This window comes from Haliotis rubra, unplaced genomic scaffold (assembly GCF_003918875.1).
Source record: "Haliotis rubra isolate DU_JTF1 unplaced genomic scaffold, ASM391887v1 Scf625, whole genome shotgun sequence".
Taxonomy (NCBI): Eukaryota; Metazoa; Mollusca; class Gastropoda; order Lepetellida; family Haliotidae; genus Haliotis; species Haliotis rubra.
The window spans coordinates 536,959-549,525 of NW_025767330.1; the positions used below are offsets into that span (position 1 = coordinate 536,959).

Genomic DNA, 12,567 nt, shown 5'->3' on the forward strand with positions numbered 1-12,567 from the left:
AGTCAATGATGTATTACATGGAATTGTAAGTGGATCAGGAAAAAGACATTCTGTAGCTCTACAATTACCTTTTCCAGGACTGTTATATTGGAATATTAAGCACATAATAGTTGCATGGGATATGTATCCTCATTGCTTGTTCAATCATGCTAAACATCTTCATACATATATTCGACAGGGCATAAAATTACAGAAACATTATCACTACCTTGGCACTTATTGGCAGTCAGCAAGGGTACTGGAGATCCAAGGTTGTGCCAAATATCACAATACGATACCAGTATGGTATATGCATACTTCAAAGAGCTAATGGAGGGAACAAAGTTAATCTTTGATTTAAATAGTCAATAGAGGTTACATGAGAAAACATGACCAAGATCAGATTATGCAAATCTGTGAGCACATTTACCCTGACACCATAGATCATCAATGCAAGATTTGGCTTCATGAACCTCTAATGTCAATAAGATGGTAAGTTTGAAATGCAACAGCATCTTAAAGTTGACATAACCACAAGAAAACTTCACTTGATATATTCTATTGTTAGCATGTTCAGTGTAAGTGATTTTGAATGTGTTGAATAACTCTGGAGTTTTCCCACAAGAGCTGTACTATACATAGAAGCTAATAAAGACAATTATATAAAGATGACATAATTTTAATAGGGAGCTAATGAGACGGCGAGTCACTAATGCAAGGCAAACCAATGTTCATGCACCCTGACTGTGGTGGTCCGTCCCTCACGACATCAGCGATTCTGGGCTTCAGGACAGCAACACTCAATCCCTCTTCTTGAGTAAACAGGCAGCACTTGGTCTCCATAATGATAAGGGATTCCATAGTGCACATGTTGTAACAACTGTGGTAACTTGGCGGATATGCTCTCTATAAGACCAATAAGCATCACAACCTCCAAAGTTTACCAAGGTTTGAGACAAGAGAGAAATCATGTTATCAGCAGGTGCTGCAAGTATTCTGTTTCCAACCTCACAAGGAAATCATCAATCATCATGTTGGAGAAGGTTCATATTCGCTATTTGTGAGCAAAATGTTAAGAGACTCATGCCAAGCAACCATCTAAAATGCCTTCAACTTGTATAAAAGCTGTTTGTGTAAACTATCATGAACACAGAGCATGGAATCTCTGTAAACCTACCCTGCCACTATAAAATGCATGGTATGCAGTTTCAAACATGTCACATTTGACTCACAAAGGTTAATAAATTAATCTTAAATTTACATAGAAATCCAAACAATGAAAATATGAATATTGGTTTACATCAAAGAATTGGAATTTCATTCTGCTTGCTGTGTGGTCCTGTAAATAACAGATAGAGAGAACAACCAGCATAGGTAGCCATAGTAACCGTCCATTTTGTTGGCAGCTTTGATAACATGTTGCATGTGCTTTCGAGACACTTGTCAGTGCATGTGGGAATATTTTTATGGGAGAGAGCTTGTGAAACTCTTTGGTGAAGTGAAGTTGAGCTGTCCTCACCACTGATGCCAGCGCCAATAACTGCAACATCACATGAATGTCATCCATCTTCAGATACGTGATGCTGAGTAACACTCTAGAAATGAAGATGAAAATTATAAATATTATAATTGCTAAGCTTGTCTAATATGTTAATCAGTCATGCATAATAGAAATTGCCTGCTACAGAAGTTCAGCAACATCATGTATGTGTTTTGCTTTTGGCTGGATATTTAACACAGCACTCAGCACTTTTCCAGCTCAGTATGATGCCTCTATAAATAATCAAGTTTGGACCTCAAACAATCCTGTGGATCGATATCATGAAAGCATCAATCTACACTGCTTGATATGGTATACGTATCTACCAACCAGCTTGTCCCTGACCTGTCAAATTCACATCAAACATGGGTTGCTGGAGACCAATTCTATTCCAGCCTTCATGAGTTTAACATGAATTGATTATGCTACGACTGGTATTAATTTACTTCTGCATACAAGTGTTTCGACTAAGGATCATTCATAATTTATGTGGTTAGGAGGTGTGTGTGATGATGTCTACTCTTCTATCAATTATGATAAGTTTAAGCATACCGTTTTATATATACCATGTACAAAGCTGCTGATGACTTCCCAATTCTCCCCAGAGAATAAAATGGGTGACCCTTCCTAAAGGGGCACTGATCCAGGGCAATTTCAGTGGACTGGTTGTTGCTTTTTGTTATTGTTTTTCCTGTGAGCAATTCAGGATGATGATCCCGTGAATTTTGGATCGGTTCAGGACTTATTGCCCACCCGCATGTGCAATTGATAGTATAAGTATAGATTGATCATCAAAGATGAAATCCTTTTACCATAATATTTCCATCCTTATAAATAAATGAAAACATTTTGGAAGTTTAAAACGCTAAAAAAGTGACACATCGCTTTCAGGCTTTTCATGTTATGGAAGCCCTTGGTCATCCCCGGCATGCCAATCCACTGCATGATGTCCACCATTCTTAAAATGCTAATTGAAGCACAGTAATGAGCAATCAATCAACATTTGGTGGTTAACTTTGATGGAAGGATGTTGTTTTACAGAGGCAATTCATAATGACAGTGTATTTTGTGTATAGATTAGTAAATCTACATACATAAAGTTTAAACACTGCCTTTTGACAACCACTTTGCAAGTTTGAGTAATTAATCAATCAGCGTTATTGATAATCTTTGATCGATGTTTGTTTGATCAGCTGATAATTCCTCCTGGCTGCACTTCCATGGAACATATTACATACATGTAAATATATTTGCCACGCCAGACCTAGTAAATATGGCGGTAATGTTGAATATTTACCCAGACAATAAGAAATGCCAAATGGGAACCCTTTGTTCGGTAATCTGATGTGTGTTACTACTCAATTATAAATTGTTATAAAATTGCATTAACTGACCACTCAAGTGAATGATGACAAATGTAACAAGTGTAGGTTTTATACCACCCAACACGGGTTACAACAAGTGGGAGTATTAATCGCCATTGTGCTACAATTTTAATTGCCTGAAAACTTAAGGCCAACACTGTTTGAGGATAATGTAACAGAACTTCAGTGCTGTGTATACAAGAAATACATATATGGATTTCTGCTGTGTACCTCTAAGTTAAAAACTGTATATACCCCATTTACCTAAGTATTTTCTTTCAGATTTTTCTAGCAGTGGCAAAGGGGATTGTTTAGTTTACTGGATTCAAATAAATCAAATGTGTGTTTTAATAACATATTTTTAACATCATATTTTTACATGACAAATATTGAGATAAAAGCATTGATATAGATCCAATTTGGATTAGTCAATAAATATACCATCCATGCCTTAGAAAATCTGGAAAAGCTCTACACTGCTGGGATACTTCTATTACAACTGGACAAGAACTAGTGGGTAGTAAGTATCTTCAAAATAATGGAATCTGATACCCGTGTACCACCATTTAGGTTGAAGAACTTCTGCCAAGTTAGACAGTAGCCTAGTCCCTCAAAAGGTCCGTCACGGCGTCGAGGGAGCAGGTGTAACGACGAGCTCGCACCTTGTATCCGTAGACTTCATGAGAAACATTGATCGCTCTGATCGAAAGTCAGGAATTGTTATCGCTATGTAGGTTATGTAATAGATCTATATACATATAAATACTCTACATAAGGAAGCGTGTGTACAGATTCATGGCCTATGTATAACCCATATATGATAACGGTTCCTGTGATCATGCCCTTTAAAAATCATCATCACCACCCCATAAAATCACTTCCGCCCAGCCATAAATCGGCGGTACGATCCTCATGCAGAAACGCAAAATGCACTGGTAAACGTTGCTACATCTGCAAATACGGTATACCCACGCTTCTAGCTGCTTTCAATGAAACTGGCATCCACCGTCCGTAATAATACGCATGTATACGTGTGTTCTAAATTACATAATATATGTACCACTTAACAGCTATTGGCTTCTGTCATATTCTTCCTCCTTCCGCCATTTATTTCCGAGTTCATAGCATAACGTACGTCACTGCCACAGGCAAAGTGAGCATATCACGTGACTGACCCTTGTTTGAAAACAAACGCGCATATTCAAGATGAGACTGGATTAATGTGTGGCGTCTCGGGTTTAAATTATTAGTGTTAAATTATCACATAGTAGTGTAAGGCAGTTGGACGGGCGGCTGATGTAGTACCCTAAAAGTCATATAATCAGCTTGGTGACCGGGAAGACAGAGGACGATGCCACGCCTCCCGCATGCCCAGCCATCTTGAGGGGCGGCAAGCGTCGGCGAGTGTGCAGCGGCTGCATTTGCGTTTCCCAGGTCACATGGCCCCATGCTGGCTTTGGTAGTTTTGAAGGCAAGTAATCGACTGTCGGCCCGTACACGCATCGGTTAACTGCCTTCCACGTCTTGAGAGGAATAGAAATGGAACTATAGTGTATTTTGTTGCTATTTAATCCCCGGGGTGTCGGTGAGCGGGGTAGGATTTAACAGGAAGTTCGGCTATTACAAGTTCATGTTAGATTTATTTGAAGAATACATCAAATTAGTCACGGTTAGGGGTTGGGATTGATTAGGAACATGCAGGTTTGGTATGCTGATATTTGAATTTGTGGTGTCAGGTTAGTTGGGAAGAAATATGTAGGGGTGGTTTTTTTGTGTTTTTTTGTGTTTTTCTGTACAAGCATGTCCTTTTATTTATTTTTACATTATTTTGTTTAATATATAATAAATAGAAACTTCATTTTCTTAAAATGTAGAGTGATATATTCAGAAGAATATTGAATTGAATCTCCTAGTTAAGATAGTCAAGTGCTATACATTAACATTAACTTGTTGACGCTATCATAGCGGCCAAGACAGCTCTGAAATTTGAAATTCTGCCAAGCCATCAATTGTAACACACTACACGCGCTTGGTACTTAACTTAAATATAATAGATCTCTATTTCTCGGTCACCATGGTACTGCTCCTCTGCATTTGAAACGGGCAGATACACAAATGTGAATGTGAATGAGAGGGTATGTTTCAGTGCAGTGAGAGTGTTGAGGGATGAAAGACACAAGTTCTGTTGTATTGCCCTATGTATGATGATATGCAAGTTTATATGAAATGTCTGTTTTAGCTTAATTCCAACTTCTTAGATCTTTGTGAATGATAAGTTAGTTTTACTTTTAAAACACCATGTATATTCTAGTGCCAAAACCTGCTTTTATATCTTGCAAAGAAGAAAAACATATTTTATACGGATAGATTTTGTACCGTATGTACTCCCCATATAATTGCCATATTTAGTATTTGTAATGTTTTTGTAATACATTAGTCTCTTCATAACCCTTTAAAGGGTGGCTCACTCTATATGCTATATTTTATAAATATATTTATATATGCATTTTATGTGAGGTGAGACTGTCAAAATATCTGTCTGTCTGTCTGCAAGCAACGTATCAGCAGACGCCATTTGTTGCCATGCAAGTACGTCCTGCACAGTCCATTCAATATTTCTTAGCTCTTTATTCTGACGAGCCTAAACATTGAAATAAACATCTACGATAGAATGGCTTAGTTTCTAACTTTCTAGTGCTGGTATTGGAAGGCCAACCTGCGATAGCCGGATGCATCACGATACAAAACCCTTAGAGCCGCGACAATATATTGCCAAAGTATTGTAGTAACTGAAGCAGATACGATACGAACTCCGATATAAGGTGGCGATGCATTACGTCACGAAGCTACTAAAACCTTTAATTCTAACACTAACGGCAATATCACCAAAACAAAACCAGTTATAAAGTATTTCAACAAATTCCGTCGCCGTTCAATAATCATTCGGAAAGGAGATACTTATACACGGACTTTGCGAATATTGATAACATGCGAGCGCAATATCTGGATACATGTACAATTCTGACGCAAGAATCTCGGTGAAATGCCACGCATTTTAATCACCAAAACAAAAGTAAGTGTTTTTCTTGACAGATATCAGTGATCTGGCGTGAACCCAGGTCTTCGCTTGACGAACAAATGCTGTAACCACTAGGCTACACCCCTGCCCCTCCTCAAAGAGGTGAGTCTTATGACACTGTTCTATTTGTTAACTGATGCTATCAGTATATATGATATTGTCAATGTTATGGTTGTCATATTCACAATCATAAATGCCCATGTAGGGATCAGCTTTATTTAAAGGTGCACTGGTTACTCTTGTCATCCATACAGCTACTTAAATTCATACAATGACATGTTTTATCACACTCATCATTGAATAGGCCAGAAAATACAGCAAATCGCACTGAGACTGACAAACGAATATTGAGAGCAGCAGAGTTTAATATCTGAGCATCAGCTGTGTGAAACTAAGCATAAATCCACGAACATTCATTCCATGTAATACAATAGGCTCCATCTATAGGGGAATGGACAGATACACTGTTCACACAACCATTATTGATATATTAAAATATGTAATATGTTCTAATCAATATATGAAATATAAGCCGACTGATACATTGAAAACAGCTGGTTGGACGTAAAGCTAAACGGACAGGATATCGACATCCTTACAGACAGTATACAGTAGAAGTAGAGGTACAAGGCGAGGCGTACATCTCCCTCACTACTTTCATATTTGTTATTATTGTTATTTCATGAACTTAATAAAAAATATTCTTAAACTTAAATTTATCGGATGTAAAATACTGTCCTGTATGCATTCTACCATTACCTCAGGAGACTTGGACTAACATTCAACCTGTGCTACATCTTGTTGACATTGAGGTCACTGTGGGTGGGGTTAGACTTTGTCTAATACTCTACCTGTGATCCATCAGCTATGAGAGACAACCAGCTTACATTGTGACCACTGTGGGTGGAGGGTAGACTGAGTAACACTCTACCTGTGATCCATCAGCTATGAGAGACAACCAGCTTACATTGTGACCACTGTGGGTGGAGGGTAGACTGAGGAACACTCTCTACCTGTGATCCATCAGCTATGAGAGACAACCAGCTTACATTGTGACCACTGTGGGTGGAGGGTAGACTGAGTAACCTCTCGACCTGTGATCCATCAGCTATGAGAGACAACCAACACATTGTGACCACTGTGGGTGGAGGGTAGACTGAGGTAACACTCTACCTGTGATCCATCAGCTATGAGAGACAACCAGCTTACATTGTGACCACTGTGGGTGGAGGGTGTAGACTGAGAGTAACCTCTACCTGTGATCCATCAGCTATGAGGAGACAACCAGCTTACATTGTGACCACTGTGGGTGGAGGGTAGACTGAAGTGACTTACTCACCTGTGATCCATCAAAGCTATGAGAGACAACCAGCTTACATTGTGACCACTGTGGGTGGAGGGTGAACAGTAACACTCTACCTGTGATCCATCAGCTATGAGACAGACAAGCTTACATTGTGACCACTGTGGGTGGAGGGTAGACTGAGTAACACTTTCTACCTGTGATCCATCAGCTATGAGAGACAACCAGCTTACATTGTGACCACTGTGGGTGGAGGGTAGACTGAGTAACGCACTCTACCTGTGATCCATCAGCTATGAGAGACAACCAGCTTACATTGTGACCACTGTGGGTGAGAGGGTAGACTGAGTAACACTCTACCTGTGATCCATCAGCTATGAGAGACAACCAGCTTACATTGTGACCACTGTGGGTGGAGGGTAGACTGAGTAACACTCTACCTGTGATCCATCAGCTATGAGAGACAACCAGCTTACATTGTGACCACTGTGGGTGGAGGGTAGACTGAGTAACACTCTACCTGTGATCCATCAGCTATGAGAGACAACCAACATTTGACCACTGTAGGTGGAGGGTAGACTGAGTAACACTCTACCTGTGATCCATCAGCTATGAGAGACAACCAGTTAACATTTAGATCACTGTCTGAGGAGGGAAGACTGAGACTAACACACTACCTACGATTCCTCACTGATAAGAGACACCCTGTTAACATTGTAGTCACTGTCTGTGGAGTTGAGACTGAAATCAACATTCTACCTGTGCTCCACCAGTGATGAGAGACACCCTGCTGAAATTCTGTCCACTGTGGATGTATTGAAGGAAGTACAGAAGGACAATTGATGGAGCTCAGCTGTAAATAGGGCGTTGATGAAAATCTTCATTATTGTTTTTAGTTTCCTGAAATATACCCAAAACAGAAAAAAACATGCCTCATTGACTTGAAAGTGCAAGACCAAAAAAAGAGCAAACATCCTTATTCTTACAGTCACTTTCAAAATCTAACAGTGTTTTGTACTGTTCAAATTGCTTTTTATAAGCACCATCAAGTTGAAAGATAATATGCTCATGGAAACAAATAAGGGAACACATGAAAGTACAAGTGTTCCTTTTCCTTTAATTATTTCAGAATTTCACCCACAGTGCAATACATACCTTGTGAAGAAACCTGGAAAAGAATAAAGGAACACTTGTACTTTCAAGTGTTCCCTTATTTGTTTCCATGAGTATATATTAATCATGTTTACAATTGAGTCACAGCAACCTGTTTGTAATCATTTCTAGTCGCACAAATGGCTGATAGCTATGGTCAGTTATGTTTAAGTCCAATTCTGTATTGTATGGAGTGCTACAATAAATGATTCACCTAGGCATACATTGTAACTATTCAGTCAGCATCTGAACCAAGAGGCGGCTCTTGGGTCAAGAAGCTATTCTACTCTAACTCACAGCACAAAAATAAAAATAATTCCGACACTTTCTTTCTTGACTGATAAATTTCCAAAAGGTCTTTACAAAAACATACAATTCCTTTACCATGTCCAGCAAATAGAGTTGATGAACTCCTGTACAGTCATTGAGTCCCACTCTTTATCTTGTTGCATTAGTCACTTCCAGGGTGCACCTAGGGGGCACCTGCAAGCAGCACACACTACTATGTTCATTCCAGGTCACTAAAATGTCACATTCTTATGCTCATAGATCTACAAGAAGTTACTTCTGGTCTTGAGAAAAGTGGGAAGACTACATGTACCTCACACCAGTATCCCAGTGGCAGGAGAGAAGTGAAAGCTCCTGATGATGGAATGGAGGAGCTCACTGGTTGATTGAGAGAAGAGTAAATACAATGGCAAAGGCAGGTAAGTCTTACATCAGTATATGACCGTCTATAAGACAGACGACCCCATGGATAAGGCGACCCCCAAACTTGACCCTTAAAATCAGTGTCCGTGAGGGTCCGTATAACCTTAGTGTTGATTATATATATTTTTACATAAAACTGTAATTAAAATTACACAATGCTAGGATATATTACTTTGGGTTAAATAATAGTATTCTGTATTATATTTTACTGACGACTGCTTCAGAATTCGTCCCGTTATATTATTGTGCATGTTTGAACTTGTTCGCCGGGAAACATGTGCACAGCTGATTGCTATTTCCGGTTCAAATACACACGGTAATCTTAATCTTAATTAATATATAGAGCAAAAACTGTAACTAAAATTACACAATGCTAGGATATATTTCTTTGGGTAAAATAATGGTATTCTGTATTATATTTTACTGATGACTGCGTCAGAATTCGTCCCGTTATATTATTGTGCATGTTTGAACTTGTTTGCCGGGAAACGTGTGCACAGCTGATTGCTATTTCGGCTCAGATACACGGTAATCTTAATCCCTGCAAATAATACAATGCCCAGCAAAAAAAACTTAACTTAAAAGGTAAATAATCTTGTCTAGTGATGTTTAATTGCAAATTTGACGTCTCTACTGACAAAGTCGTCTTCTGTTGTTTGTTCATGCGAAGTGATTCGATGTTGTTTTCTTACCCCTGGAAAAAAGTTTGACGAATGCGTAACCCATGGATAAGACGACCCCCTTCTACAGACTGCTTTTTTTGGTCCTCAAAATTCGGCTTATAGATGGTCATATACGGTAATATAGTATCTGCCATGAAATGGAAATGGAATGACAAGGCATGAAATGAAATGTCCAAATCTGCTGCAGTACTCACGTAGTTCTATTTGATGTGTTTTACATGTTACACATTACACACTGGTAGCTACGGACATCTGTTCAAAATATGCTGAATATTCTGAACCCGTGAAGGTCCGGGTTAGAATGAGCCTTCAGTAACCCATGCTTATTGTAAGAGGCGCCTAACGGGATCGGGTGGTCAGGCTCGCTGACTTGGTTCACACATGTCATCGGTTCCCAATTGTGCAGATCGATGCTCATGCTGTTGATCACTGGATTGTCTGGTCCAGACTCGATTATTTACAGACCGCCGCCATATAGCTGGAATATTGCTGAGTGCGGTGTAAAACTAAACTCACTCACTCACTTACTGAATATTCTGAGGTTTCCAACCATATGTAGATATACTTGGGGGTAGAAACATGGCCTAAATAGAAGAAGTGTTTGTTTGTCATGCTAAGGCCATGATAATAAGGTTTCTGGAGTGCCGAGGCGGTGGGGTAACCTAATGGTTAAAGCGTTGGCTCGTCCCGAAGGGTTCGAATCCCACATGGGTACAATGTGTGAAGCCCATTTCTGTGTCTCCACGCCGTGATGTTGCTGGAATATTGCTAAAAGCGGCTTAAAACCAGACTCAGTCAGTCAGTCAGTCTGGAGTGCCCAGGGACATAACTCTGCACAGTCATTTACATCAACTTAGACTGGGCCATCTGTAGCCTCGATCTTGAGGGAGAAAACACATTTGTGTTTTTACACAACACTTTGGTTAAAAGGTCCTTATCAGCAAACATTATTAATTCAATACAGTCTGTACCAACCAACCGTTCACTGATAATTGTTAGTCACTAACTATATATTTTTGCCCAATTCTTGTGTGTCATAGATTCTACTTTATCATTATTTGAAATTCAAAATAGGTTATTCTTGAGAAGACCAGTGCGGAAGTCTGCCTAATTGCGGGATTCCCGCTAATTGTACTTACCTTGGTGCTTTATTTATAAATGTATATACCAACAATGGCACAAGTTTATAATTTTTAACACTTTTTTATATATGAATCGCTTTAAGGAGCTTGAGTTGCTGTATGGAGCTCGACTTGATGTACGAAGTTAATTGAATAGAACAATATTATTTATAGTACTTTTTACTAGAAGCAATTCATGTAGATAGCCTCATGGTTTTGTCACTAGTGGTTATTGGGACACATTTTCTAAAGGTAGCGGCCAACTGGCCCCCTTCCAAGGAAATCCTGGCTGCAGCACTGGAACACAACTGTCCAACTCACAAAATGTGGGTTAAACAAACCCCCAACAAAAAATCAAAATAATCAAGCAATTGTTATGCTGTGTACCTGTTCAGCCATCTTGTCAATTGTTCTGATTGCATGATTGAGATCCAGGTAGCTAAAAGGATTTTTCATAGATGGTGTGCTTCCCTTAAAGGTTGACCAGGAACCCTGAAAATATTCAGACATCACATGACACAAGCATGGTGGTAGTATCTTTGTTGTATGTCCATTCAAGCAGTTCCATATAGTGTTTCTAATTCAAGCAAATTCAAAATTTACAATTTGTCCATAACATTGGTGGGTTCTTTGCAAAACGTCAGGATGAAATGTCTTGTTACTCTCATTCATACATGAAGTCCAACAAGTCTTGAAATTTATATAATATCTTAATATTCATGGTCATTTTGACAAGGCGCTGGCTATGTCAACTTCATGATGTAAGGCACCAATGATTAAATTGGTCATAAATAGTCTTTGTCATAATTAATGCCAACAAATGTATTTAAGATATGTCACTAACATTAATATACAGGACATTCCTGTTCTCGTCATTGACATTGTAGACTTGTAGTCCAAGTTCCTTGATGAGCCTGAACACTCTGTTCTGGGTGGGTCCAACGTAGGCGCCGCCCACATCTACAGAGCCATGAGTTGGGTGCTACAATAAAACATTAAGTTTTTTCAAAGCATTTATCACAGATAGGTTCTTGATTAATAAAACGTAACCATGAATTTCACCTGTAATGAAAAGTTAGTAATCGACACACAGGCAATGATCTACACAGCTGATACGAACACACAAAAGTATCTTCTTGTTGGCGATGTTAGTAAAATCAGTGTCTATATAATTATAACAATCTGTCAAAAATCAATATTATCCTTGTAAACAAGAGAATGATAAAATCAGCAACACCCAAGTAGACCATACATTCATGACCTAATTGTTGTTTTGGTATGCGTTTAAGGTAATGATGTACAAGAATGTACTTGAGGAAGTGTCAATTTTGCATCATCCCCACTTTATCCACCAGTCCACCAACCTTGTAATAAATGTCCGGTCCCCTGCAGGGTTCAAATGTGTATCATTACAGTAACCAGCAGGGATTTGGATTTCAACATAGGCTGGAAGACATCGCTGTCAGTCAACTGGTCAAATGAAACTGACATATATCCCTTTCCATTGTCAGTCAATCATGTATTACATGGAGTGACAAGTGGATCAGGAAAAGACATTCTGTAGCTCACAATTACCTTTTTCAGGACTGTTATATTGGAATATTACACATAATAGTTGCATAGGATATATCCTCA

The 12,567-nt window shown here is 38.9% G+C and overlaps 1 protein-coding gene across 1 annotated transcript in view; it reads right to left on the minus strand.

Moving 5' to 3' along the window:
• The window catches only part of LOC124256349 (amine oxidase [flavin-containing] B-like), a 32,564-nt gene that overhangs the window by 16,307 nt on the left and 3,690 nt on the right, over nucleotides 1-12,567 (minus strand). The window contains exons 4-5 of the mRNA XM_046690338.1: nucleotides 11,777-11,914; nucleotides 11,320-11,424 (exon numbers count right to left, since the gene is read on the minus strand). Of these exons, the coding sequence (XP_046546294.1) occupies nucleotides 11,320-11,424; nucleotides 11,777-11,914 (243 nt within the window). The remainder of the gene's footprint in view (nucleotides 1-11,319; nucleotides 11,425-11,776; nucleotides 11,915-12,567) is intronic.